Source organism: Phoenix dactylifera, chromosome 3 (assembly GCF_051530095.1).
Source record: "Phoenix dactylifera cultivar Ajwa chromosome 3, Ajwa_hap1_PhDact_Kaust_v1.1, whole genome shotgun sequence".
Taxonomy (NCBI): domain Eukaryota; kingdom Viridiplantae; phylum Streptophyta; class Magnoliopsida; order Arecales; family Arecaceae; genus Phoenix; species Phoenix dactylifera.
Window position 1 is genome coordinate 40,613,607 of NC_143192.1, and position 27,941 is coordinate 40,641,547.

A 27,941-nucleotide genomic window follows, 5' to 3' on the forward strand; every position below is an offset into this window, starting at 1 on the left:
AACGCTCATGGCCTAAGCCCCTTCACGCAAACCAGGCTTCTTCAACATCGGTAAAGAAGCCTCGGCCTCCCCCCTTTGTCCCCGTGCTTTCTCCTCAAGAGAGGAGGCGAGCAATCTACCACTCCTCCTCCTCCTCCTCTCTCTCTCTCCCCCTTCACCTTCTTCTTCTTCTTCTTCTTCTTCTGCTTCTCTGGCTTCTCCTCCTCCTCATCCTCCCCCTCCCTTTTTCTTTTCGTATGTTGAGGCGATGATTATAGGTGGCTTGCGAAGGGATTGTTCTTCTTCTCCTCTTCTTTGCATGCCTCCTCCTCCTTGTTCTTTTTCTTCTTCTTCTTCTTCTTATTATTATTATTATTATTATTCTCTGGCGATGGGGCGAGGCAGCTCTGGAAGGTCATGTGTTCCGCAGACAACCGAGCTGTAGCCATTGTTAGGTGAGGAAGAGAAAAGACGGTGAGATCATCTCCCTAAGTCGGTTTTTTAGTTTTCTTTCTCAAGATTGGCTGGTCTTCTTTCTCTTCTTCTCTTTCTGCTTGTTTTTGGTCTTCCAGGTGGATAATGGCCGCGATGTTGTGATTCTCGTTATCTTTTTCTCTTTCTTCTTTCTTGCTTTTCTTCTTATTCTTCTTTGTTTCCCAAATTTGGGAGAGCGGCATTGCTTTTGGGTTCTATACGACGAGGTTGTGATGATTCTTTGACGAGGTTTTGCTATGTTTTGAGCGGAAAACGGCTATTTTCTTGATGGCGAGGCAATCTTGGATGGTCTGCTTCTGTTCGTCTGCAGGCAACCGTTTGCAGCCATTTTGATTTATTAGTTGCGGTGCAAGTGGTGAATCTGAGCCTCCCTATTCATTTTCCCCTTCGCAGCTTTCTAATTTCTGTTTTTTTTTTTTTCAAGATTCTGTTTTTTTAGGGTTTCTTGAATGTCTTTACTGTGATGAGTATTGCCGTCGAAGAGTTTATAGCAAATTAGGGTTTTAAGAACCCAAATCCAGTTAAAAACTAGCGGTAACAAGGGAACTACTTGAGTTGCTTCCTTCTCTTTGTTCCTTTCTCCTTCTTCATTATTTATTTTCCTTCCTTTTAACTAACATTGTGACAAATGAGAACCTGGAATCTCTCTATCCTCCAGACCTTGTAGGAAAATTCTGTATTGCTAAATAAAGCTACTGTTACCAACTGGAGATGGTTTCGCTACGCCACTGCAGGAGGGGCATAGAAATTTCTCTAGAGCTGGTAAGGTTACCTGCTTCCCTTGCTTATCTGATACTTTTTTTTCCGCAAATAATTCTCAAGATCTCAGTTAAAAAAGTGGACTTTTGCTTGTAACATGATAAATGCTGAATAATTTTAGTAAATCCAGCCATTATGTCCAGGTCGAAGCTTGTTGGCTATGGTTAAATTAGATAATAAAATGCATTATTACTTTTAAAGCTGTTTCCGCATAGATGAGGTACATTGCACTATGTTTATTAAGTTGATATGGTATTCTGCTGATTACTGCAAAAAGAGAGATTTCAGGCTATTGATTGCAAATTTGAAGGTACTTGTTCCGTTCATTCTCCACGTGCCCCCAAAAAAATAGGACCATTGTGTATAACATGTTTCCTTGCTATATTTTTGACTGCCATGAGGTTATGAGCAGTGCATACATATAATTAACATGGGCATTTCTTGTTTGTTTTTGGCTGTTCATGCAGTCGCTTGTGAAACAAATTTTCTTTAGAGAGGATTGACCTGGGAAAGAGTTGTTAAATAAGATCATATTGATGGTCTTTGCACTAAATGTATCTTGTGAGAGGATTAAATGGTGATGAAGGGTTTGGGAGGCTAGCCTCAAATAAGTGAGGAAAGACTTTTTGGCTATGATTATGGTGATCTAGGAGAATCTAAAATAGTTTTTTAGTGATGCATAAATAGCATTTAGGTATGAATTGGTCTTGTACAACATGTTTTAACTGACTACATTACTCAAGATGATTATTGCTCAAAAAGGATTATGATATCTGTCCCTGACCTGAAGATAGTTGTTTTTTCATTTTTCGAATGCTGCCCAACAATTAGGACATTTCTTTGCAGATTATCTAATATTTGTCTCTCACCATTCTGTGATTTTATCATGTAAACAAATGATATGAGTGGAGTGTTGTTCTTACAGTTTTCAAATACAGGGATTTACCTGGCTTCGTATTCTAGTGGTGACATCATTATTGTATGGCAGGTTTGGACAAATTTTGCTTTTTTATTACCAATTGATTGGAATTATTAGATTGCTCTGCCTGCTTTTTGATAATATAAGTTGTTAATAAAAAAATTACCATTAACAATAAGAAAATTAAGTGGCATATTTGGGCTTAGTTGGCAATTTAATTCATTACATATGAAATTTTTTTCTGCTTCTTGACTATAACTGAGTTCCCTCTGTTATACTCCTTCCATTCCGAAGAAATATTGTCTACAGTACAATCTTTTGAAGATAATATTCCACCAATTGCCTAATATCAACATTTGCAAATACTGATGACATACCGATCAGGTACTAGGTACACAGCATGGTATTGGACTGGTACCAGGTTCTCCAAACCCTATATTTTGAGAGAGATGGGGGGAAGGAAGGAGGAAGGCTAACTAATCAAGATATGACCCAGATTTTGAGAGAGAGGGGGTGGGGGGAGAGGTTAGGGTAGATGGAGGCCCTAGACATGGTTAGCAGGGCGACTTAGAAGATGGCGGTGATGGATGTGGTGGAGAATAATGGCATCCTACCAACGGCATGGACAAATGATGCTGGTGATCGGATGGAGGAGCTCTAACAGTGGAGGTTGAAGAGCCTCCATGGGTGGAGCAAGCGAGTGTCTGTGTGTGTGTGTGGGGGGGGGGGGGGGGGGTTGCATTAAGGGGATTGGCTCAGATGCTGGTCATAGGTGAGTCAAACTGTCGATCTTGGACCCAACCCTCATACCAACTTGGTTTTTGTATGGGACACTTTGAGCTAGGTAGTATGGGCTGGTTTTGAGAACCTTTCCCAATATGGCCCTGAAAGTGGATATGAACAATGACTCCTTATTTTTGATAGAATCATGAGGTATCTTAAGGACTTTAATTTTAATGATGGAAAAAGAAAAGAATGTTGGAAACTTTTGAACATGATAAAGAAGTCCCCAAGGAAATAGATTTGTATTTAAAAAGAATGATATACTGTGTGACTCCTTAAAACAGTTTAGATGTCCTTCCATTTTAGTTAGTTCCTAGCTAGTCCACTTCCATAAAATAATTAGAGAACTTTACCATGCATTTGTCATATATGCTTTTGAGTTGTGGTTGCTATAGCTAATTTATAATCTTTCATTGCTTGTTTCTACTATTTGATATACTTTGATCAATGCACCATGTAATTTCATGCTAACCTATTGTTAACTTTGTTCAGACTTTGTTCCACTAAAATCTTAATCTTTTATAGCCATCAATAGGGGCTAATAATTACTAAAAAATCAGTTAAGTGAGTGTGTGTGGGGCTAATAATTTCTAAAGAATCAGTTAAGAGTGTGTGTGTAAGTGTGCGTGTGCGTGCGTGCGTGCGTGTAGCTCCTTTAAGAGTGAAGGTGAAGCCCCCGGAACTATATTTTTCATTATTAAAACGGGAATGGCATAGCTGTGTGCCTGTCTCCATGCTAGAAGAGGGCGTGGCTCCTTTTCTCTTTTACCGTAAAAACATGGAAAATTCTAATAAACTTTGACTTTGGAAATAGGAGAAAATTTTTTATGATAGGTTTCTGAAAAATCCAAAGTTTGAAGGAAAAAAGTTATTGGGGACCCAACCTTATCACATGACTCTTGCAAATAGATAATCTCGATTTCCAATAATTCATTTTCTCCTTAAATATAAAATATCTACTACTCTATGAGAGATTAGTTCTATCCATCTTTTTTCTTTTTTATATCACATCTATTATATATCAATAGTGTTGGGTTATCCCCCACCCAATCTTTGGGTGTAGGTGAGATTCAAATCTGCTCAATAGGTATCCCCTTTTTTTTAACCGGTGATTTACAACAACAACAATAACTTGTCCTTCACACTAGTTTCAACAGTATTGAGCACAATTTTGTTTAACAGAAAGGTCTTCTCCTACAATATTGCCATTCTTTTCTGATTTGAGTTATCAAATTGTAAGATGTTGTCTTAATGGAAATTTGTGATGTTGCATAATATCATATCATCATTCATCATTATAATCATCTCACTATCTCTTCTTAGTCATGCTTTCTTCAAAATGTCTTAAGAAACTCTTGATTTGTTGTTAAAGAGTGTTTCTTTAAAGTGCAACCATTAGATGAATTGTATAAAAGGTTCAAACATTTTTCTTAAAATACAAGATTATTATTATTTTTTAAATCCTTTTTAAAAAAATCATCTACTACTATCATTTTATCAGCCTGAGAAGAAAAGAGCTTGTTTTATAGTCGAGGATTTCTAAAATGCACAAGATACAAGCAGAGTAGCTTAAGTAACTTTGAATACTTGAAAGCTCCTTAGGAATCTTCATGAAATGTGAATTTTGATAGCGCTTTATGCCAATAATCAAGTTGGCGTTAGATGTGTCTCTATGGATCAAAGAAAAAATTTTTACTTCTCTCAAAGTGTTGCCCTTGTGAGCTTAGAGGTAATAGAGGGTATAGGAGTAAGAAAGCACTCAAATTCTGGAATGATTTGGCCTTGATATACAGTTATTGAAAAAGGAGGAGATCCTATCAACATGATTCAAGCTCTCATGTTGTAAGAAGATAATATTTAATGCATGTTTTATGCTGAAGGAAGCTAGAATGTTAAGCAACTGTGTATGGACTGTATATTTGGTCATGTTAGAAGAGAAGGTAATGAAAATGTTTCTAGATAACAATGAATGCATTCTTCATTAAATATTTATGATTTGGATGGAAGAGCCTTCTATGACTTTTAAAATATTTTCTTAACAAATATAATGGCATTATTGAACTAATAAAATCATTGATATTTCTGTGAGAGGGAAAAATATCCTTCTAACTCAAATGAAAGCATTCGATCTCGAGTTAAATTGTCAGTGCAACCAGCAAGAGATTTTATTAATAAACTAGCTTGTTTTTTTTGTTAAATTTTCTATAGCCAAATGTTGGAGGATGTCAAGGAAAAAAAAAGATCACAGGTATTCTATTGCTCGATCGTTGAGGAGGGTGACAATGTAGTTTTCTATTGTTGGAGGAGGATGCAAAAAGTGATAATAACGACGCCATTAGATGTGGTCGAGTTTGGGCTTAGGTTTAGGTTTTGCTAAACTAATGTTTGTGCCTATGGAGATTTTGGGTCTAATTTATTCCAAACTTGGACCTGGAGGACTGGGTCAGATCTATATCAGGTTGTGCGGAGGTTGGGCCCGGGCATCTATCAAGTATTAAATATTACATCTTGACGAGTTAATTAAATATGCTTTGAGAAATTTATCAATAAAAGATCCAGCAGATGCTTCAAAAATTAAATAATGAACAACAAGCATTTGATGGTTAATTAAATAACAATAATAGACTAATTTTTTTTAAAAAATGCTTTATTTAAATGAAGTATAAATGTCCTAACATATTCTAACATGTCATTGTTTTTTATTTTTAATTAAATAATTATATAAATATTCTGCATGTATGCACCTATATATATATATATATATATATATATATATATATATATATATATATATATATATATATATATATATATATATATATATATATGCTTGTGGATATATCTACACACGTACACGTATGAATTTATGTGCATATGTATGTATATCGTAAACTAGGTAATTATGTAGGTTTGGGTTAGGTCAGGTATTAAAAATCTCAAAACCAAACCCATTGCAAAAGTGTCTATGAGTTTAATGTTGATTTCTTTCATCATTAGATTTGCGTAACTTGCTCCAATGCAGCGAAAAAGGTGGGCGAGCGCATACTTGTATCAGGCAGTGCTGTGCTGAAATATATAAATAGACTGTGTGCTCGCACGGCCCAAAACCCGTAAACTATTGATGGGTACCGTCTCTCCCTCCCTCCCTCCCTCTCTCTCCCTGAATCAAGAAGTCGAACACCAGATGGAATTCGTTTTCGCCGTCCCCAAACCCCATTACCAGCCCAACAGCGCCGTCATTCGCCCCGACGAAACACCCACGCCGTTAACCGACCTCGCCGCCGCCCTCAACCACGCCGCCAAGGTCCTTACCTCCTCCTCCTCCTCCGCCGCCGTTGCCTCCCTCCGCAACACCCACCAGCTGATCGGATCCTTCCTCGCCCAGCTCGACTCCCAGCCGCCCGCCGGCGACGAGGACGAGCAGAAGTCCGATCGAAGGGAGGAGGAGGGGGAAGGGGAACGGGGCGAAGGTTCGCGGATCATCGACGAGGTGGAGGAAGGTATGAGGGAGTGCGTCCTCCAGAGCAAGCGGCGGAAGCGGCAGGTCTCCCCATCGTGGGCCCTCGGGCGGGCCGCTGATCAGGGGGAGGAGTTCTTGTCTGTCCATCCCATGGACCGCCGGCGATCGTCGATTGATCTCGTCTTCCAGTTCCATGCTTGAGGTGTCGATAAATTGCTCTCCAGGAGGTACGAATTTGCAGAATTAAAAAGAATATTTAAAATACGTGCAGAACGTGAATTTTTGGAATCTGATATATATTCAAGGAGTTTTAGTTATTGCCTCGTCGATAATTGAAAGCATAAAAAAAAGATTTTGGTATCTGATGAATTTCTAGAAAAAAGTCGGTATCTTGGGCAAAATGATGATCCAGGCTCTGTTTGTAAAGTAGCGAGAAAGAATTTTATGATATAGGAATAGCAAGGCTGTAAAGAAGAAAGTAGTCTTTTGTATCAGTTAAAAAGATTTAGGAATATCATAGATTTGGTTGTGTGGTTTAGAATTTTGGATAAATAACACGTGAATCTGAAATCAATTACCTATATTTGATTCTTGGATTTTAGTTAGTTATTGGTAATGATTTTGCTTCTATCATTTCCATCAACAAAATGGAAGTAATGTTTCAGTTGAGTGGACTATTAAGTAGGTTTTGGTGAAGTGGGTAGGTTGTCCATGGATGCACAGCCAATTTTTGATGCAAGAGACAGAAAGATTGGTTACTATTCCATGGAAAGATCCTAGCACCATGCTTTTTTCAGTTGAATGGATTATGAAAATGGTTTCTACAAAGTGGGTCTGGCTTAGCTGCACAACCAACATATGGAACTTGATGCAAGGGACAGAAAGATTTGTTACTACTGGGGGGAAAGATCCTAACACCATGCTTTTTTGGCCACTAGTGAAGTCTTTAATTGTTTTATGATGGAATGACAAAGTCTGCAGTAGACATGTATGGTATGCCTTAACCTGCAGAACTTTAAATTTTGTTCTACTTGGCCGCTTTGTCTGTTTTTTTTTGGTTTGCTGAGGTCCGCTTTGTCTTTCTCCTGTTTGCTTTTATTGTTTGAAAAGTGTTCTGGTAGTGATCAATTAGAAGCCATGCGGAAACTTGGGCATGTGCGCTGTATTGATAAAATCTACCAACCTGTGTGTGGGTTTATGACTGACACTTTTTGAGGTTCCCTTCATTTAAGGGAGGTTATGGGAGTTCTAAAATTTTCTTACTTTATTGTAGGGTTTTTTTGTATATGAGTCCCTGAATCTTCCATAGTTGTGTATTATGACCTGTATTTTCTGTATTTGTATGTTAATCATTGAAATCTTGTAACTTATTGCTTATACATCCCACAGTTAACTAGATGATAATGGAATATTCTGCTTATATTCTTCTAAAGGTGTTAAATTCATATCTTCTAGATATTTTGCCCCCAACTCTCACAGTTAACCAACCTCTTAACCTATGCCCCTTCATCATTGGTCCCTGGTAGCCAAGTCCCAAAGTGAGCGAGAAGAGGCCAAGTCTTGAACCTCATTCACTATTAAACCAAAAGCATTTTTGTCCTTATACAATCCTGGTTAACGTGAGTCATGGTCCGATCAACGAAAACTAGCAGAATGACCAAATTATACAAGTAGAGAACTTTACAATGATTTTTATATAAATATAAAAAAAGATAGGAATTGATACACAAATATGAAAAATTTAAAGATCTAATCTGCAAAAATGTCCTTATTATATTGATTGATTTCTATGGCTGATCTTTGCATTAGAAGCAAGGTCCCATCACCATTATATGATCTTCTTTAATCCACATAGTCCTTAAATGGTGGTGGTTGCATTTCTATAAATGAAACTGTTCATTTTGAAGAAATCAGTGGAAAGTTAAATGTTATAAGTATGTTGAAATAATAATTATGACTTACAAGTACAAGCAAATTCTGGTGGTTGGGTAATATTTTTGTCTGTTCTGCTGGATGGAGGAGTTTGGTTCCATGGATAAATTTGCTTCAACAAATTTAATTCATTTCCTGCATTTAGTTTTGATTTTTATCCATATACTTATTAGAGGTAGAGACAAGGTCTGCGGTACCGATAGTGCCGGTGTACCAGTGAAGACCGGTTCCGGAACGGTATCGGTTTGGTACCGGTCGGAACCATTCGTGATAGAAAAAAAAAACAGGCGTCTGACGCGCGCGCGCCCGCGCGTTACCACAGAGTGGCATTTAAAGCCCACGTGGGGCAGCGTGCGCGGGCTCGCCGCGCGGTTCCCCACTTGTGCCCGGTTCCCCACTCGGCCCCACGCACGTAGTTTTTTTTTCTTTCTTTATTTTTTCCTCCCTTTCTTCTTCTTCCTGAACCCTCCTTCTTCCCCTCTCTCCTCTCTTCTCCTCTCTTTTTCGGTTCTCCCTGTTCTCCCGCGAGCAAGGAAGGAAGAGAGGTCCCGCCCGTGAGCAAGGAAGAGAGGTCCTCCTTTTTCCAATACTTGCCTTCTCTTCTTTCCCGCTTCTTCTCTTCTTTCTTCCTCTTCTCTCCCTCTTCTTTTTTCCTCTTCTTCCCCGCTTCTACCGGTGCTGGTCACACTTGTTTCGGTTCGGTGCCGGTTTTCACAGCCGAATCGTACTGGTAGCTGTCGGCACCGGTTTGGTATAGCCTGAACCGACCGGTTCCGGTCGGTTCGGCAGACCATGGGTAGAGAAAATCCTAGTTGGTCTCCACACAGGTAGACATGATGAGCTTGTTCCAGTGAGAAGGTCATTCTGATTATTAACTGCAAGTTTCTGTTCTCAGAAGAAATGTCTTATTGTTAAAATTTCATTGAGTCAACTTGATTATGTTTGGCAGTGTGTGGACTAGCCTTTGGTCTAAGTGATACATCAGTCCTTCTTGGTAGTAGTGGTGGTAAAATAATTGCTTTACTTATTTCACTTTTTAACCTCTTTCATCAGGATGTTCAATATGTGCCATAGGTGCAATTGTTCAACCTTTTCTTGGTCAGTTTATCTTTGGATGTGGGTTATGATCATTTGTACAAGCATACATATTAAAGCAAAGGAAAGTTATCAAGGGAAAGAGATGGAGGGAAATAATTGGGAAGAGAAATTAATATTAAACAGAAAAAAATCTTTCTTGTTCGTTTAATCTAGTCTCTTGTGGGATCCAAGTATTAAATTGCATATTAAATGAGTGGTAACAAAATTATGGCTTTTGTAAAGTAATACTTACATTAGAGTATTCTCTTCATTATCAGTACAAAGTTGGTAATTTATTTGGGAGAAAGGTAATCGAGACCAAAGGAATTTATATTTACCATTTAGTTTTGCTTCAAATAGTTACTCAGATTCTAACATCCTCATATTTGTTATGAAACTTGTTTGTATTTTGTCTATAGTAAACGGTATATTTCCTTACATTTTTCAATTTTGAATCAAAGACGGGCAGCTTTTTATAGGAACTTGCTTTTGTTTTTTCATTATATAATTTGTTTTATGTTTTCCTCGGGACTCTTGTGGCCTATATTTTACACAATAATGTTTCTTTATCATTCCTGTATAAGTTCACTATAGAGCAAGCGACGATGTATTGACTTGTCCGTCTATATTACAGGGATGCATAGTAGGCCATTTCAATGTGATCAATGAACATCCCCATCATGAATTAATTCTCCTTTATGAGAAACTAAGTGTCATGCCTCGAACCCAGAGCGTAACAGACGTCGTATACCTGCATGGCGGAACATACAAGCATGTAGGGCTACAAATCATATAATCGCAAAGCAATAATAATTCTTTCTCCCGACCAGGAGTCTGCTCGTTCGGCGTGGTATGCGGGTATCTCAGTTTTGTGAGACGTGCGGTGATATCGTAGAGACCACCGAGCATGTTCTCATGCAGTGCCCTAGGGCTCGAGAGATATGGCAGAGATCTTCGGTTCCCTTGCTTGATGCGGTAGTCTCGGCGCAGGATCTGTTGCGGGTGTTGAGAGATTCCATGTGTAGGCCCAGGTTGGCAGCGGAGGGGATATTGAGGGCGTACCTGTCCTATCATATTTGGTTGGATAGGAACGCAGGCATATTTGAGGGAAGGCGGGCGCTTCCGAGGATGGTGGTGGATAGAGCGGCGCGACATGCGAGGGAGGTTATAGCGGCTACCACTGAGTTTTCTTCTGGGATGGCTAGGGACACCTGGGGTACTTTTCACGCTGTTTCAGCGCCCCGTTTTGTTCTTGTCTCTTGGGTACCCCCACCCCTTGGCTATCTCAAAGTAAACTTCGACGGCAGTAGGTCACTAGATGGTTTGACTGGAGGGGTCGGTTTTGTGATCAGGGATCACTGTGGTAGGTTGATGGCCGCAGGAGGGCGTCGTACACCTGGGATCACAGTTGTTGGAGCGGAGCTGCGGGCTGCTTGGGAGGGCTTATCCTATGCCAGGCAGGTTCTTGGCACCGAGCGAGTGTACCTTGAGGGAGACTCTGCGGTGGTGATCGATTGGATTCGGGGGGTGGATAGGTACGGTGACGGTCACCCCCTTATTCGGGAGACTCGGAGGATGGCTTAGTTGATGATCGGATTCCAGATTGGTCATGTGTTTAGAGAGGCGAACAGGGCCGCAGACTGGGTCGCCTCTTTTGTGGCCCGGCATTCCGGGGATGTTTTGTGGACGTCTGCTCTAGACGCTCCTTTCCTTTTGTTGTCTTTACTTTCTACAGACGTGGCGGGTTGTACTCATGTTAGATCTATATGAATGAGTAGCCAGTTTTTACCAAAAAAAAAGCAATAATAATTCTTCGATTCTTGAAAATTAATTTAATCATGATCTAAAACCAATCGTTCTTATAATCAATTGTTCCAAAGTGACATAAATCAAAATATGCTAACTAATTATTATTTATTCAAATCAAATAAAATGTTCGAACTAAACTAGTCTAAATAGTCTAAACTAGAACTCCAATATTTGCGAGTATCTTCAGAAGATCTAGCGCACTCCCTCAAGTTTCGAGCAATTATAATTCAGAATCTGAAAAATAGAGAAAGAAAGAATAATGAGCTATACTAGCCCAGTAAGCAATATAACACCACAAAGTGGGGTCTAGGCATGCTAAAAAAATAAATAATTGAAAAACATGATACTGACTGAAAATAAATCAAATTTTGAATAATATATATCTTTTTTAAAATTTATTATTATTTTTATAAACTGATACTAGAGATCCAACATCAAGCTATGACCATATAACCCAGTGGCATGGGTCAGATACAGGATACACAGCTAGCTATATACCACTATTTTAATCACCGGTGGCTTTGTGTGGAAATCAGTTTTTTAGATTACAAGTTGACTGAGCCAACGGATAATCCTCATTGGCAGCTATAGATTGTAACCGTGCTAAGAATACATACATATGAAACAAACTTCATAATTTACCCAGTCATATTTTTCAAATTTCATAACACAAAATATTTAAAAAAATTACTATTGTAATAATAACATGCCAAACAGATTTAACCAAGTATAAAATAGATATCACAATCAAATTTAATAAACTAATTATTATTTTACAAAAAATCGGAAAACACACTTTAAAGTATCAGGTTACTTATCTCTTCTCGCTTCAAAATTTCACATTTTAGTTAGGTGGGTTAGTTCACCTGTTTTAATATTATTAAAATATAATTAATTTTATCATCTTAAAAGCCAAAGAAAATCAAAAATTAAAATACTATTGGAAGAAATGTCGAACAAAAATTCGTTTATTTGCATCAACCTTTATTGGGGCTCATTCAAGACTTACTCGAACGACTACTCAACTAGAAAATGAGAGCTTTGGTTTCCTCCCTCATACTCCCAAATCAGATCGGTCAGGTGGCGGTGATCGACTGTCCAGATCGGTCTGAGTAAGGTGAACTAAAGTGATCGAGATGATCTATGATTTTAGATGGCTCGATAAAGGTTAATGGTCACCAAATTCTAGGGGTACGTGACAACGTTGGAGTACTAGGTCCGGTATATGCCGCCTGGATATCAAGGCGGTGCAGGGCCTCCATTTCAGGGTCAACTTGAATTTGAGCAAAAGGGAGTCATGGCTTTGAACTAAGATTTCTAGGTGTTGCTTAGGGAGAGAAAGTGAGAGAAGAGAGAGAATCTCAGTCCGGGTCCAATCAGAAGTCTGAATTTGGTTGTCAATGGCATAGGTCAATTTGGATCAATCGAAATGTCTGGCCCATGAGTCAAAGAAAAGAGGATTTAAGAAACTAATCCACAAGTAAATAAATAAAATTGAAAAAAGAATTAGAGGAGGAAGAAGAAGATAGAACTAAGGGAAGGATGTGAGGGAAGAGAGGGAAATTAAGAGGGAAGAGGAGAGAAAAAGGTCTGGCAGTGGGTGTCCGGGATCCGACGACTGCAGTAGCGGCCGGTGGTGGCAAGATCGAGAAGAAAGTCTCGGTTTGGCCTAAAAACAAAGGAATGGGGCTCGATTTGTGAAGAAAAATGGAGAAAGGAAGCTCACCGAGAATGACGGAGATGGTGGATCTCAGCCGAAGACAGCTGCTGGTTCGACGGTTTGGTGGCGGCGACGCTCGGAATAGGGGAAAGCAGGGTTTTTGAGGGAATTAAGGAGAGGAGGAAGGAACTTCGATGGCGACGCTCGGCTGAGGTGGTGCGGTGGCCACCGGAGAAGAAGAATAAAGGGGGAGGGAAGGGAGGAGAGCTTGGAAAGAGGGAGAAAAGGGAGGAGAACTTGTGGTGAATTGAACAGAGGGGACTCATGTATTTATAGAAAACTTTTGGGGGAGGCGATAAGCTCGAATCGGGCCGACTGTTTGCCGGTTGTAGCGGCTCCTAATGGCCGCCGGCCGTTTGCATCGGCCCGACGAATTCTCAGCGGCCCCGACTGGGGCGGCCTTATCCCAATAACTTGGGGATCGGGCAGAGGAGGAACACATTCTCCTCTGTTTCGATTCTAGAATTTTTGAACTTTTCCAATTGAAGTCGTTGGGCATTGCTGACTTCAATCTGAAATGGGCCCAATTGGGCCAATTCTCACACTAAGATTTCTATATTTCTATTTTTGTCTATAGACTAGTTCCAGTTCAGTTACTTGAATTGGGAAAGTCTTATTGAAAAATATTTTTTGTGCTTTGAGTTAGGGCATGTGAGTTGGGAAACTTATAGCTGTTATATTGTGTTTTCTTTTTTCTCTCGTTCCATTTGTCTTTTTTTGGACAGTTATAGGTTTGTGTGGTGTTGACTTATGGTATAATGCTTGAAGCAAGGTTGCTGTATGGGTAGGTACCCAGTCGGTACCAGTATGTACTGACCGTATTGAACCAATATGCCAATATTTGGTATGGCGAAGCGGCGCTCTTAACAGATGTTGCAATACTAGAATAGGATGGTGTTGGTATGGAGTCCGGTATCGAGACGATGAATCTTGGCTTTAAGGAATGAATAGTTAACTACAATTGCAATTTTTAACTAAAGGATGACATGATTATAGAAACCGAAACAGGACGTGCAATTGGCTGCTTGAATCTAGAAAATGGAAGTGAGATGAATAACTAGATCATTGCTAGTGATTTCTAGAAGATTAGAATGTTTCTATTTTATATTTTTCTAATATAAGTAAATTTGGGCCAATAGCAACTTTCTTTTCATAGGCTGGTTGAAAGGAGTTTGAGATATTTATGAACTTTAGGAAAGATCTTGGAAGTGATCCAAGCATGAGTTAGATGCACATACACACGCAAACATACATACTCACCTACATACATACCATATCACTTTAGGATGTAGAGTTGGGCACATACATACTTGCATGGATGCATGAAGAAGATGAAATACAATTTTAGAAGGATATTCGCACCTCCCACTTTTCTTTTGCATTTGCTTTGGAATTGGAAAGTGAGGATATAATACGTTTGGTTCGCGGGATAAATTTTTCCGCACTATAATATTTTTCCTGAGAAGATGATTCTTTGAAATATGATGCCTGAAAAGATGGTTTTAGCATATTTGGTTGAACATGGAAAAGTGGCACATCCCAGAGGGGTTTATATTTGGTTGAGCATCTACTTTCCTGAAAAAGTTGTATGAAATACTTATTATACCCTTCATAAAGAAAAATACCTTACCCATAGATTTTGATGGCTTAACGGTATTTTTGGAAAAAAAGGGACCCCAATTTTCAATCGGTGAAAACGTAGTTTTCCTATGTCTTTCATGGGTTTTTCTTTTCCATGAAACATGAAAATCTTATTCTCATGGTAATGCTATTTTCTCCTCTCTCCTTTGAAAACACCAACCAAACAAGAGGTATTTCTTTGTTTTTCCGTTGACCACGCTTTTCCTAATTTTCCTGCGAACCAAACGGGTCTTAAAATCTTTCTTTCTCCGTCATCTCTATCTGGTATGGGATTCTTTTACGCTATCACTTTAGATTATGTAGAAATAAACAATATTTTCCAGAAGTTGGGTCTTTGAGATCCAATTATACAAAATCTAGCTACGAAAGGGCAGTCCAGCTACAAAAGAAAATGTCCAGTCCGGTAAGACTTTGTTGTTTAACTAGTAAATTTGTCTATTCCCCTAACAAAGAAACGACTAGTGGATTTGTCTATTCTAGTTTGAAAATCAAACCTCTCTTCCAATGTCTGAGGCTCCGAGATTTCCATCTGGGTCGAGATATCTCGGTCAAGATGTCAGTCTGTATCAGTAACGTGCATCTACTGATATGATATAATTTATAACTCAGCCCTGATTATCTAGGCTGATATATACCATTTCATTCTGGTATATTGTCTGGTACAGCAAAAATATATTGGCCATAATTATAAACATACTGTCACAAATTTAACTAAAATTTTACTCATTGCACATGCAAATCAATACTTTAATATGGTAACTAATTCCGGATTTTCTATAATGGCTGAGATTCTAATATCTCGGATTCTATAATAACCGCCAAAATATCAGTAAATTTGGGATACGGCTGAGCATTGTAGATATCTCAAGAATGGTTTTTCCCTGGTTAAGAGCGCTGTTACCCCCTGAGATTGGTAGATTTAAAATGAATTTCTGGGCTTTCTGCAGTATAATTGAGTGAGATTGTTAGTGCTTTTTTTTTTAAATAAATGCCGTGCATATGCTATATCGAGAGTGAAGCATTAAATATATAAGATGGTATAGAAACAGCAATGGAATACTATGATTGTGGTACATTGAAGTTATTTGAAAAAAATGAGTTGAAGATTTCACTGTTCAGCTTTTCATGGTAATTTACTGGTTGATCATAAAGGAGGAAAGAACGAAGATGTTCCATTCTTGTTCTGTTGGATGAGGTTCACATGCCCATTTGATACCCATGGAAGGTAGGAGTCAGACTTTAAGATGTTACACCTTAAAGTGAAGCAAATTAGATAATATTATTGGAGAATGGAATGGAAGCACAAGTCACTTGTTTGAAATTTCAATTTATATAGTGAGATAAGTAAAAATAAAAGTTTTGTTGAGATACTTTTGAATTTATAAAAAAGTTAGACTGGTAACAGGAGCTGCTGTTATTTTTGTGTAGATGATTTTACCTATAGTTTGTGCTTATGTTTGGGCTAACATTTTACTAGTCGTTAATGACTGGGTCTATAGTAGAGATTTGCTTTCTGTTGGAGCAATTTAATAATATGTCTTGTGATCAACCAATTAAAATATCAGATTATTAGAGGCAAGAGCTCTACAAGTTCCTTCTATAGGAAATTTTTCTGTTCAAGTGGTGTGATTTTTTTATTTTTTTGTTGATAACCAACATTTAGGTTTGACAAGCCACTTGTCACTTTTGGAGGATAACTTGATGTTTTTTCAGATAAATTAATGTTCATGTGCCCATTTTATGTATAGATACTGATTTTGAAGCAAAATTGAAATTCCACAACTTTATATTTTGTAGGCTTAAGCTGATTTGGTTTAGGTGCTGACTGAATAAAAAAGGTTCGAGCAAGAAATGTGGGTAAACTTTATCTATGTTAAGAAACGTTCTAGTGGCTTCTTGGTATATCTATGAGCTTCCGTTTGATTGTTGTTTTTGATTGGTTCTCTTTGTAGGAGGTTAGGAGCAACAGTCCTCACGTACTAATGATTTATTTGATGATTGATATTTATAGAGTTTTAATTCCTAACTTCTGTTCCTCCCTGCTACCCACTAGTCATAGATTTTGATCTTTCTGGCATTTAAATTTCCACTAGTTGGCTGATCAGAGTGTGGGCTTGCCTAGATTAATTTTTATGTTTTCCTTAAATCTGTATTAGTCTATTACATACTGTGTATGAAGAAACAAGTGCAAATACTGTAGCATGTAGCAATCCAGATTTCACTGCTCTGACAGAGGACAATCCAATTGTTACAGACAACTTAATACTATCCAATAGTGAAAGATTTGATAATGCTCAAAGCAAGAAATATAGGGATTGGACCATTGAAGACCCACAAGAGGAGCACATGTTGAAAGATCCAACTTTTCAATTTTAAATTGAGGATAGTGATCAAGTACAGGATCTTCTATCACTCATTTGATTTAGACATCATGGATTTTATAGTTGACTTCATCAACCAGTGGAACAGTTGCTACTTTATCTAAATTGGGTAGTAAACAACCTCCCTAGATTCAATCATGATAAACATCTAGTGTAATTTCAGATACTTTATATTAAGTATGTAAGAATTTTTCTTATATTTTAATATGCAAGTAGTGGGCTTTTTTGCCTTAATCACACTTTCCTATTTTAATGGTTAGGTGGTAAGTGGGAAGGGACTTCACCAAAGTTTGACTGTACTGTCTATAGTGGGATGGGATATTTAGGGAGTAGTAGGGATGAAATTGGTGAATGATGATATGTTTCGAGCACCATCAAACATCAAGAAATCGGCACTTTAAAGAATATCGCAGTCGAGCAGTTTAACATAAAGTGGACTCGAAGTGCTTGTTGAGAGATATCTCAGATTCCTTTGGGAAGGGACATGCTTTTCAGGGTTTTGGTCTGGATGCTCCAACTTATGCAACCCAACTTTTGGATTAATGCAAGCACGAGCTCACCACTTTTGGACTCTTGCATGATGTTCTCTTGCCTTGGATGGAAACTTTTTCCTATATACACAAAGGGGAATTTAGGTAATAAACCGCCCCCCCCCCCCCCCCCCCCCCCCCCCCCACCCCCCCCCCCCCCTCTCTTCCCCTTTTTTTTTCTTTCTAGATTTCTGTAGTGGGTTCAACCTCGAGGTACCAGGCATGGCTGTTTAGGAAAAACTGTCTGCAAATATCTGCTGTCTTCTGATTTGATTTGGTCTCTTTTTTTGTTTTCTTTCTTTGATAGTCAGTTTCATCTTTGCTACGACCTTTTTGTTTTTCTGATGTAGAAGATGGTTTCTGTTCATTTTTGTCTTGACCAATGCTTACTGTAACTACTTTTATTAAGTTTTGTTGCAGGTGATTGCTCAATTTAGGGGATAAGCTAGTACTTGCAGAGGAAGATCATCTGTTCTTGAAGTTCCTTTTGGAATGCACTGTGTCCTGTTTTAAGCAACAAGTTCTTCCAAGTTGCATATGATGCAGTTCTCAAGCTTTTCTCATAACAAGAGTTGTGTGAAGCGACAAGTTTATTTTCTGAGTTACATAGGTTGAAGTTCTTTAGCAATTCTTATAGGATTAGAAACAAATTAGTATACTTTGCATATCTAGAGTTCCTTGAACTGATTAGAGTCATGGATACGTGAAATGGAAATTTGACTGATACGGACTGCTGTATAGCTCAGTGGATATTTGGTTTATATTGACTGCTTTGTAGCTCAAGCTTGAGATTGCTGTTTCCAAATCTGCTATTTCTGGTTTTCTACAACAGGTGCCGGAAACAGACTGACCTTATGTGCTTCAGTTCAGTAGACAATTGGTCACTTTCTGGTGGCCAATTAGCACCTGAGATCATTGATAGTGTATTTGCTAATTATTTTAAATTTTTTGCACTGATATTGAGTTTTTTGATTATATGAAACATTTCTCCTAAGTAATTTGTCATCGGGTCAACCTGGACCTTTGAGATTACTTGAAGCTTTTTCAAATTATTTTCAGTGCCTTTTGAAGAATCATCAGGGCTTGCAAATTGACAATGGTGGTGCACCTCCTGATTCAGGGATTCCATAAAGATGAGAGATTGGGCAATGGTATCATCAAGACCATGTCGATACATGCAAGATGACAACTTGGACAGACAAGGTTTAAGTAATTTGTTTCTTTTGATTCTTAAATTGGATACCCTGTTCTTCCTTTCTGTGTTTTTTCCCCTCATCAACAGAGTGGCGATGAGTGTGGCAAGCCATGCCATTTACTGCATTTGCACCTGAATATACTTTTAACAGGGACTCCGTTGCCTACAATCTAATTGCATCACACCACCTACACCATGAAAGGTGCTAAAAAATAATTTAAAACCATTTTGCTGTGATTTCAGAACCCAAAATCATCTGAGAAGTCAGAAGTGGTCGGACTGTGATAACAGCATTTAAACTATTAAAATCTTTCGATAACCGTATCAAAAGCCTTGGTTGCAATCCTATGTTTATTTAAACTTGTATTTAGTTTCTTGATAATTCTAATGAATATATTTAAATAACGTTAACAGAGGAAATATTTGTTTCTTGTTAGTCGGCTAGAATTATAGGACCTTTTCTCCTTGAATAAACCAAGTTAATCAAAAGAAAAATAATAAAAAGAAATCACATCTAACAGTAGGGTAGCATGGAGCATATGCTTGGGGCGCAAGGAAGCACGTGACATGAATCTATCAGCCGTTCCGCCAGTCCAAGGCAATCATGAATAGACGGAAAAAAACCACCGACCAAGCGGTTGCTTTCTATGACAAATATACCTTCCACCCAAAAAAGTGTGGAATTGAGCACCAGCAAGAGGTTGTTTGTTGAAATGGATATGCTCACTACGTCTGCCCATGTGCGATTCGAATCACCTGAGCATCCATCATGAAAGCAGCAACTTTACACCATCTGTTTTGTGGGACCTCCCAAGCCTAAGTTTATGCCAGGTGCCGAGTGCAAACAAAATCTTTAACTGCTGATGAGCTAAGAAAACGAGTGGAGCTAAAATATAATCCCGAGCTCAGCCCATAAATATGTTACCCGGGACTTGTTCGAAGGTAGCAGAGAAGATCAGCTCAATTTTATTGAAGTTTGGTTGAATACTACCTCGGGCACATGATATTCATCGTACCTTTCTTCTCCATTTGGTGGGTGGTGACTGGTAAGTGTGATACATGGGGAATGTGACAAGCAACTGGAAAAAATATAGATAAATTATTACTGACCTAATTAACGAAGATAGGTAGCTATATCACATCCCTGTAGTAGGATATTTTTAGGTTGGATCAAATCCATTGAGATACTTGATTGTTTTATTCCCATTGTTTATTATTTACTGTAGTTTAGCGAGGTTCTTCAATTTGAATGTGTTCATGCTCATATTTTTTTTTCGTTTGTTTTCAGCAATCTACTTTTACTGACTTCGAACATATAGGATCAATAAGCTACCATCTCTCATTTCATCTTGGTCAAGTCTTGATAACAATCTTTTTTGTTTTTTTTTTCACTTAATATATCTCAGATATGGTATTAATATATTGACTATGACTGACTTAGTAACAATAGATTAGTTGATTAATCAAAGACCGTTTAATAGTCCATCTCTTTAAAATCATTAAAATACTCAAAGGCTTGCCCAAAAAATAAATAAATAAATACAGAACCAAGTTGCTGGCCGTGGGATCACCATTCAACGGCATACAAGCCGTCATCCACGTGTCGCTCCACTGCATCCGATAGGCGGACTTGTCCACTGAATCTAATCCACCTAATAATTTCCGCTTTTTCCACGAAGCAAACCAACTCCAGTGCGGCAGCGTCCATCCACGTCACTCTCCGTCACAAAACAAACCAAATTACCAAACAGTCCCCATCAAAGGGCCTCCCCTCGTACTCTCGAACGAGTCCAGGGGCACGCGTCGACGCGGCCCGGTACAAAACCATTCACAGTGCCGCGGTATATGCTTTCACTACTCTGCACTCCAAACCTCTATAAAAGACAGGAAAGAGCCAAGCCCGGATCGCTCTCTCTTTCTCTCTCGCCGAAGATCGCTGCAGTGTCGAGATTTTTTTTTTAAGGGGATCCTTCTAGGGTTTTGGAAACCGTTGCTCTCTTCTGTCGTTAATCGTTGTGGTATCTGTACTTCTTGGGCAAGAAATGGCGGTGCTGCCACTGGAATCGCTGCCGCGGGGGTTCCGGTTCCATCCGACGGACGAGGAACTCGTGAACCACTACCTCAAGGGCAAGATCAACGGCCGGATCAACTCCGAGGTCGTCGTCATTCCCGAGGTCGACGTCTGCAAGTGCGAGCCCTGGGACCTCCCCGGTACTCCCGTCCCCTCTTGTTTCTTTCTTTTTCTTGGCATAAGATTTCGATTTTTTATGTGAAATTCTGGTGGTTTTCTTGGATGTCTGGTGATAGATAAGTCGGTGATCCGATCGGATGATCCGGAGTGGTTCTTCTTCTCGCCGAGGGACCGGAAGTACCCCAGCGGGCACAGGTCGAATCGGGCGACGAAAGCCGGGTACTGGAAGGCCACCGGCAGGGACAGGATGATTAAGACCAAGCCGCCGGGCTCGACCATCATCGGCATGAAGAAGACCCTCGTCTTCCACCGCGGCCGGGCGCCGAAGGGGGTCCGCACCAATTGGATCATTCACGAGTACCGCACCACCGAGTTCGAGTTTGACTCCGGGGAACAGGTCAGCTCCTGCTTTCTTTTGTTTTCTTGATCTGTCGAATTCTCTGATTGTTGTTTGCCTCAGAGAAAAAAGAGATTTTTTCCCCACCCTTTGTTTTCTTGACTTAGTCGATGCAGCAAGGAGATTCTTCTTGACTTTTACAGCAATAAGATGAACCCGAAGCTTGTTTTTTTTGAGTAGTTGTTTCTTGTTCCTTTGTTTGTGCTGATGGTTTAAGACTAAGATATTCTCTTTAATATGGCATCAAATTTGAGGAGAATTTTGGTGGGGATTGATGCCAATTAAAGGAACATAGCTTGTTTAGATAGTAGAGGTGCGCTCTATTGAATGTGCGCGACGAGGGTTCGTTGATTCAAGGATGATGATTTGACATTAAGATATTCTCTTTAATTCGGCATCAAATTTGAGGAGACTTTGGTGGGGATTGATGCCAATTAAAGGAACATAGCTTGTTTAGATAGTAGAGGTGCTCGCTATTTAATGTGCGACGAGGGTTCTTTGATTCAAGGATGATGGTTTAAGATTAAGATATTCTCTTTAATTCGGCATCAAATTTGAGGAGATTATGGTGGGGATTGATGCCAATTAAAGGAACATAGCTTGTTTAGATAGTAGAGGTGCTCGCTATTTGATGTGGGACAAGGGTTCTTTGATTACCATGAATGCGTGATTTTTCTAGTAGGACGAGGATCAAAAAATGGTTTATTCATGTTGCCTCGGTTATTTTAAGGGGCTTTTATGCGGTGAACAACTCTCTTCGAAATTTTGATCACTTTTGTGAGCACAGCAGCAGTACATGGACCATGGTATACCCTATTTTTTAAAGGTATTCCTGCATAGCATTTATGAAGACAACTAGCAGGTTAAGGATGGAAGGTTGGCACAACAACTTGAATGAGGTTAAAGGCCTGGTATTATGCACGGTGCCACTGCTATGTGGTGTTTCATCTTGACTATCCCCATTAGGAGTTTTCCCATCCATGTGACTGGATGTACCATGGCTAGTAATATGCAATATGGATCTAAACAAAGTGATAGTCTCATTAGTTCTGACATCAGTCCCAGAAGAAAGGTTGGTGTCATTGCTGTGAATCTATGAAGAAGAGCATTTTGATGAACAGAAAGGGAAACTAGAGATAAACCAAGTTTCTAAAAGTCCACATGACTTCAAAAAAATAAGAAGATATATAAATTTAAGAAATTTGCCAATAGATGCGAGTATTGGAACCAAGGGTGATGAAAAGAGTAAGAAATAATCAGGGCAGAGGAGATAAAATAACTAGCAAATACCTTGAATAAAAGGATTGGCAAAGAGAAAAATGTCCCAGAGTTGTAGTAGTAAAGCTATGGACGGGCCCCCAGTGAGTTCATTCTAATATTTAATTGACACAAATCAATAAGCCAAGGATTTTTATGAATAAATAAACACACGGCATAGTTCAAAGCCTACTTAAAGTGGAATATAAATGGATGAAATGTGTAGGTACAGATAAGAGTGGGGCTGGAGTTAAGTTTCTCTTGCTTATGTTTGTACTGAGTCTTTCCAAGTAAATTGGATCTCATTGATTGATGGTTGGTATTGAACATGACATGCATAAAATGAACTATGGCTAGTAATAGTAATTCTACCAAAATGAACTTATCTAATCCAACTTTAACTCAAAATCCTACTTATATTAGGGCTCAGAAAACCCCCTAGAAAATAACCCTGAAAATTGATACAGAAATTGCAATAAAAAAAGACAACATAGGCCTAAAAAGAAAAAAAAATTATGATCTCTTACTGAATCACAATTATAATGAGTTCAAAATCTATCTAATCCAACCTTAACTCTATATCCTACTTATATAAGGACTCAGAAACTCCCTAGAAGAATAACCCTAACATTTGATACGAAAATTTCAAGAGAAAAAGAAAACATAAGCCTAAAAGACAATACATTCAGACATGTAGATCTTCAAATTCCTGATCATATCACGAATCCACCAATGGCTGCACTTCTGCAGTGCTTTATGCATATGGAAATGTATAAAAAAGACCAAATTCCTTCCTTTAGGAATTCATTGAGTAAAATCTAGAAGCATTTAAAAGTTCTCCTCTTGGTATGATGATTATGGACACTGAAATAGGCAAGTAGGTGTCTGTGTGACCACCATACTTGGACATTCAATTCCTGGCATCCTGATGGGGCAAAGTTTCTTTGGTGGTACCAGCAACATACAAATTGACATGTTTCAAGATTACTTTGCTAAATTGATTAGACGTCATATTTTGGGATGATCAAGACCAATACAAATTTACAGTAGTAAAATCTAGATCCAACTGGGAAAAAATTATAAATAGATTCATCATGTGAACCAGCGGATTGATTGTTCTTTTGTGTATATGAGATGTTTATTAACATGACATGGATTGCCACCTTTTCTAGCATTTGGCATCGGCTGATATGTAGCTCCTATAGATATTAAGATTATTCAAAATTAGGTGGCTGCTCCTTTTGCAATGCGATATTATAGACAATCTTTCCATGTGTGTTCATCAGTTCATATTTCACATATTGTACAGGGTAGCTTTGTTCTTTGTCGCTTATTCAAGAAGCCCGAGGAGAAGAGCCCAAGTTCCATTGTTGATGGGGTAGATGGAAATGTTGATGAGATGGAGTCTGGTGGCTTATCTCCTACTCCAACTAGGTTTTTGCCAGGTGAAACCCAGCAGGGAACAGATACCTTGGAAGAATTTGCAGCACTTCTGAATTTTCAAGATATGCAAGAAAATTTGCAGCCTTTCTTCAACTCTTTGGACACACAATCGACAAGCAGTAACAATCCTTTGAGACCTGAAGATAAAGGAGATCATGCAACAACATATCCTTTAAGACCTGAAGAGAGCCATCGCAATAACAATGGAGCTTCTGCTATAGGTGATCATGAGGCTGATCCAGAGGTAAATAGATACTCCATATGCATATTTGAGCTTTTTAATTCAGTCAATAAGTACATCACTTCCATACTTCTCATCTATTTGAGACTGTGCCTAGTTAAAGCTATCCTACTAAATAAATCGAGTCGGTTATCAATTTCATATGAGCATATTGCTTTCGTAATATATGCCCTTTTAATATCTGATACACTCAGTGAGTTAATCATGAATGTCAACTGAAGTCACTTTTTTTCGTAAAGAAGAAAAAAATGTTACCTTTTCCTTCTATATAATTGCAGGTTGATTTTATACTGGGTGAATTAAACGAATTCTTAAGCCCAGAATATGAACAACTTGATTTTGATCAGCTTCCCCCCATCAGTTCCTCTTCCTTCTGTGACAACGTTTACCAGGGACCACATATGTTTCAAGATAACTATGTTGAGCAGGACCTGGTCACTGAACTCTTGGATGGTGTGGTTAATAACCAAAAAGAAGATTTCTCTGAGGTAACAGATACTCAGAAGGATTCAATCCTGATGGATGTGCCGGATCATCTTATTTGTACGCTGCAAGTTTCTTCCTGGGACTGTGTGTCTGGCAAGGAGAATGGGACAGGCAGTGATGCTGATACCATACCTGTAACTATGCAGGTCAGTAGGCCTGAATAACTTCGATAAATTGTCATTGCAACTGCAACAAATTTGGTTTTTTATCTACTCATCTGGCAAATTAACAAGAATTAATAAACTTTGAAAATCTTTCTTTTGCTTTTCTTGTGTACTACAGGAAGGCCAGGATATTGATACTTCTGGACGTTGCTATTGTTCAGCTTTTCCGTCAAGTAGTTCTTCACAGATGAATAACTCTAATAACTATAATGAAACAAGAACGGATGAGATAAACCTGCTTCCAGAAACAGAAAATGCAGTATGGCTTCAGAGTGGCACAATTAAGATCAGGACTCGCCAGCAACTTCCGGACGTGAACAACTTAACAGCAAGGCAGGGCTCGGTACGTAGAAATTTGAAATTGCAAAATGAAATTGACAAAGGATCAATGGTCATATGTAGTGGATTAAGCAGTAAGAAAGATGATAATGAGGTTAACTCAGTGATACCCAAGGTGAGAGGTTTTTATGTGGTTGTTACTGTAGTAAGCCTAATGATCCCATGGTTTGCTTCTATTTATGAAATTAAATGGCCTTGAACTCATGTCTGCAGGCTGGAGTATGTGCTGAACACCAAACAGCTGAAGATACAGAAGTTTCAAGGTCTCTCTTTCTTGATGATGTTGAGGGCACCTCTGATCATGGTAATAAACATCTAACCTTGCTGTTACCAAAATGCACTCTAGTCACTTGAGCTATACCCACTGTTAGGGGTGTAAGCTGGGCAGATAACCCTGGCTCTGGCTGACCTGCTTTGGGACCTTATTTTTGAAGTTCAGACCCATGGTTTGGGTAGCTTCTATCAGTTCAAATGTGGATCTTACTGAATTAGATGTGATTTAATTGAGTCCTAATAAATAAGATGTGACTTCATTGACTCCTAATATACTGGAAGAGGCCAGTAAAAATCAGTTCAAACTTCAAAAATGTGGGTCTAGACGTGATACAAAGAGAGCCTGCCTTGGTCTACAATATAAATGGGCTGGCTCTGGATCCAATTCATAAATACAAAGTTCAGGTTGGATCTAGATCAAGCCGAATGGTGATGTTACCTCACTCACTGCAGCACAACCAATGGTTGGTTTTTATTTATTTATTTATTTGGGTTGGGGTGGGGGGTGAGGAATTGTCCTGGAGTTCCGATTTTCCTTTTGTATGCAATAATAGCATACTGACTTGTCTCATTCGTATTTTATGTTTGAGGAGTACTTTTTGTTGCTGTTCTAGTATCTTAGGATTTCTTTTGTATATTAATATTGCATCCGAGTGATCCTGTAAACCACTCATCCACAGATAACTCCTAAAATTTTGGTTTCTTTTTAGAATATATCTAAAGTAAATGAACTGACAATTCATAAGGCCTGCTCAAATAAAATTTCAATAAAATAAAAGGCCCACCAAATTTTGAAAGATTTTTCATAGTTGAAATTCTTTTGTAAAAGAATATTGCATCCCAGTGATCCTGTAAACACTCATCCACAGAGAACTCCTAAATTTTTGGTTTCTTTTTAGACTATGTCTAAACTAAAAGACCTGACAACTCATAAAGCTTGCTCAAATAAAATTTCAAAAAAAAAAATAAAAGACCTATGAAGTTTTGAAAAATTTTCATAGTTGAAATTCTTTTTTTCGGCTCACTGTCCAGGTAGTTGAAGAAATATAGGGCCCAAAAACCTACCAAAAGAGCCTTGCAACTGCCAACACAATCCAATTGGTGACTTGGGACTACAAAGTCCCAGACAAATAAGGTTAATGGGTCTGTCGAGGAGCAAGTGATAAATTGCTATTTGTCTGTCCTTTACACCATTTTGTCTTGTGTTGATGGGTGAAACTATTAGAGGTGTGTGGTGCTCTGTTTTAGGCTCTCAAAAGTTTTAGATATTTACTTCATGGTAGGTGTAGATAATGTACTCAACGATTTGCTGTTTATTTTGTATGGATCGGATATAAGAATAAGAAAAAGAAGAATAACATTAAGTTATTTGATGCATTAGATTTTTTCAAAAAAATTTCTTGCATATTTTATTATTTGAATTATTTTGTTGTAATTGCATAAAGTTTGCATCATTGGTTTCTTCTAATCTCTGTTGCTGTTAATGTTTATTCGTTATCAGTACTGAAATATGTATGTTGGTTGTAGTTACTAAAGGATCAAGTAGATACAAGTGGTGGTATTGTTTTTTTAAGTGTTCTATATTTAGATGATTCTTCCAGCACTGAGCACAACACTTCACAATGCTAATCATGCTTGCTTGTCATGCAGATGATGCAACCTCTACTGAGGCAATGGCTGCCTTCTCAGAGATCTCTCTTGAATCTAAATCTAAACCGAGGCAAAGGAGAAGAGCTACTCATGAAAATGATGATAAACTCAAAGGCCTGTCTCTGCACTCGGATACACCTAGAACTGTTTCCATCTCTATTACTAGAGCGAGTGTGGTTCAGTTGGCCATCCTTTTGCTAATCTGTGTTGTGATAAGATGGTATTTAAGTTCTTGATATGTTTACAAAAACAAGCCCTGTATTATTTTGCAAATATACAGGTCCATAACAGTTTCTAATATGCAGCTTTTTTTCGGCCTTCTTAAAGTTGTCTAAGTTTCTTGCTCCTTTGTTTACTCTGTGCAAATTAAATGGTCTTCAGTAGTTTTGACTGGCGCCAACTGAAAACTGCTAAATTCTGTTTGAATTAAGGCTTTGATTCGGCCCTTTAGATGGTTTGATAAATGAAGAGAAACTGGGAAACTGAAAATTTCAATGGATCTCCAAGTGCTAGTGATGACTAGCTTAATGCGTATGAACCTTTTTTTGTTCTTTTCTCTTTTTTTTAGCAAAAAATGCGTATGGTATTCCGTACTAGCACTCTTAATATACAGTAAGAACTCTGCTGGATGTAATGATTGTATTTTCAGCATTACTGCATGCACTCGATAAATACTGCATACTAGGGTTTTAAATTTTATGGGACAAGGCTGTTCCTGGTTTTAAACGTGAAATGTGATGTTTTTTTGGTCCCATCCCGTCATCTTAGCATGCGCTGGTTGGGATGGTGGGATGTTAGCAGGATGGTCTCATTGTAACTC

At 38.5% G+C, this 27,941-nt stretch overlaps 1 protein-coding gene across 1 annotated transcript; it reads left to right on the plus strand.

Moving 5' to 3' along the window:
* LOC103720389 (NAC domain-containing protein 14-like) lies at positions 1-27,447 on the plus strand. The gene is made up of 8 exons (XM_089929672.1): positions 1-1,236; positions 18,545-20,891; positions 20,988-21,268; positions 23,835-24,212; positions 24,488-24,841; positions 24,978-25,313; positions 25,412-25,502; positions 27,122-27,447. Exons 2-8 carry the CDS (start codon positions 20,723-20,725, stop codon positions 27,355-27,357), a joined length of 1,845 nt encoding a protein of 614 aa, XP_089785798.1. The 5' UTR covers positions 1-1,236; positions 18,545-20,722; the 3' UTR covers positions 27,358-27,447.
* The last annotated feature ends 494 nt before the right edge of the window (positions 27,448-27,941 follow it).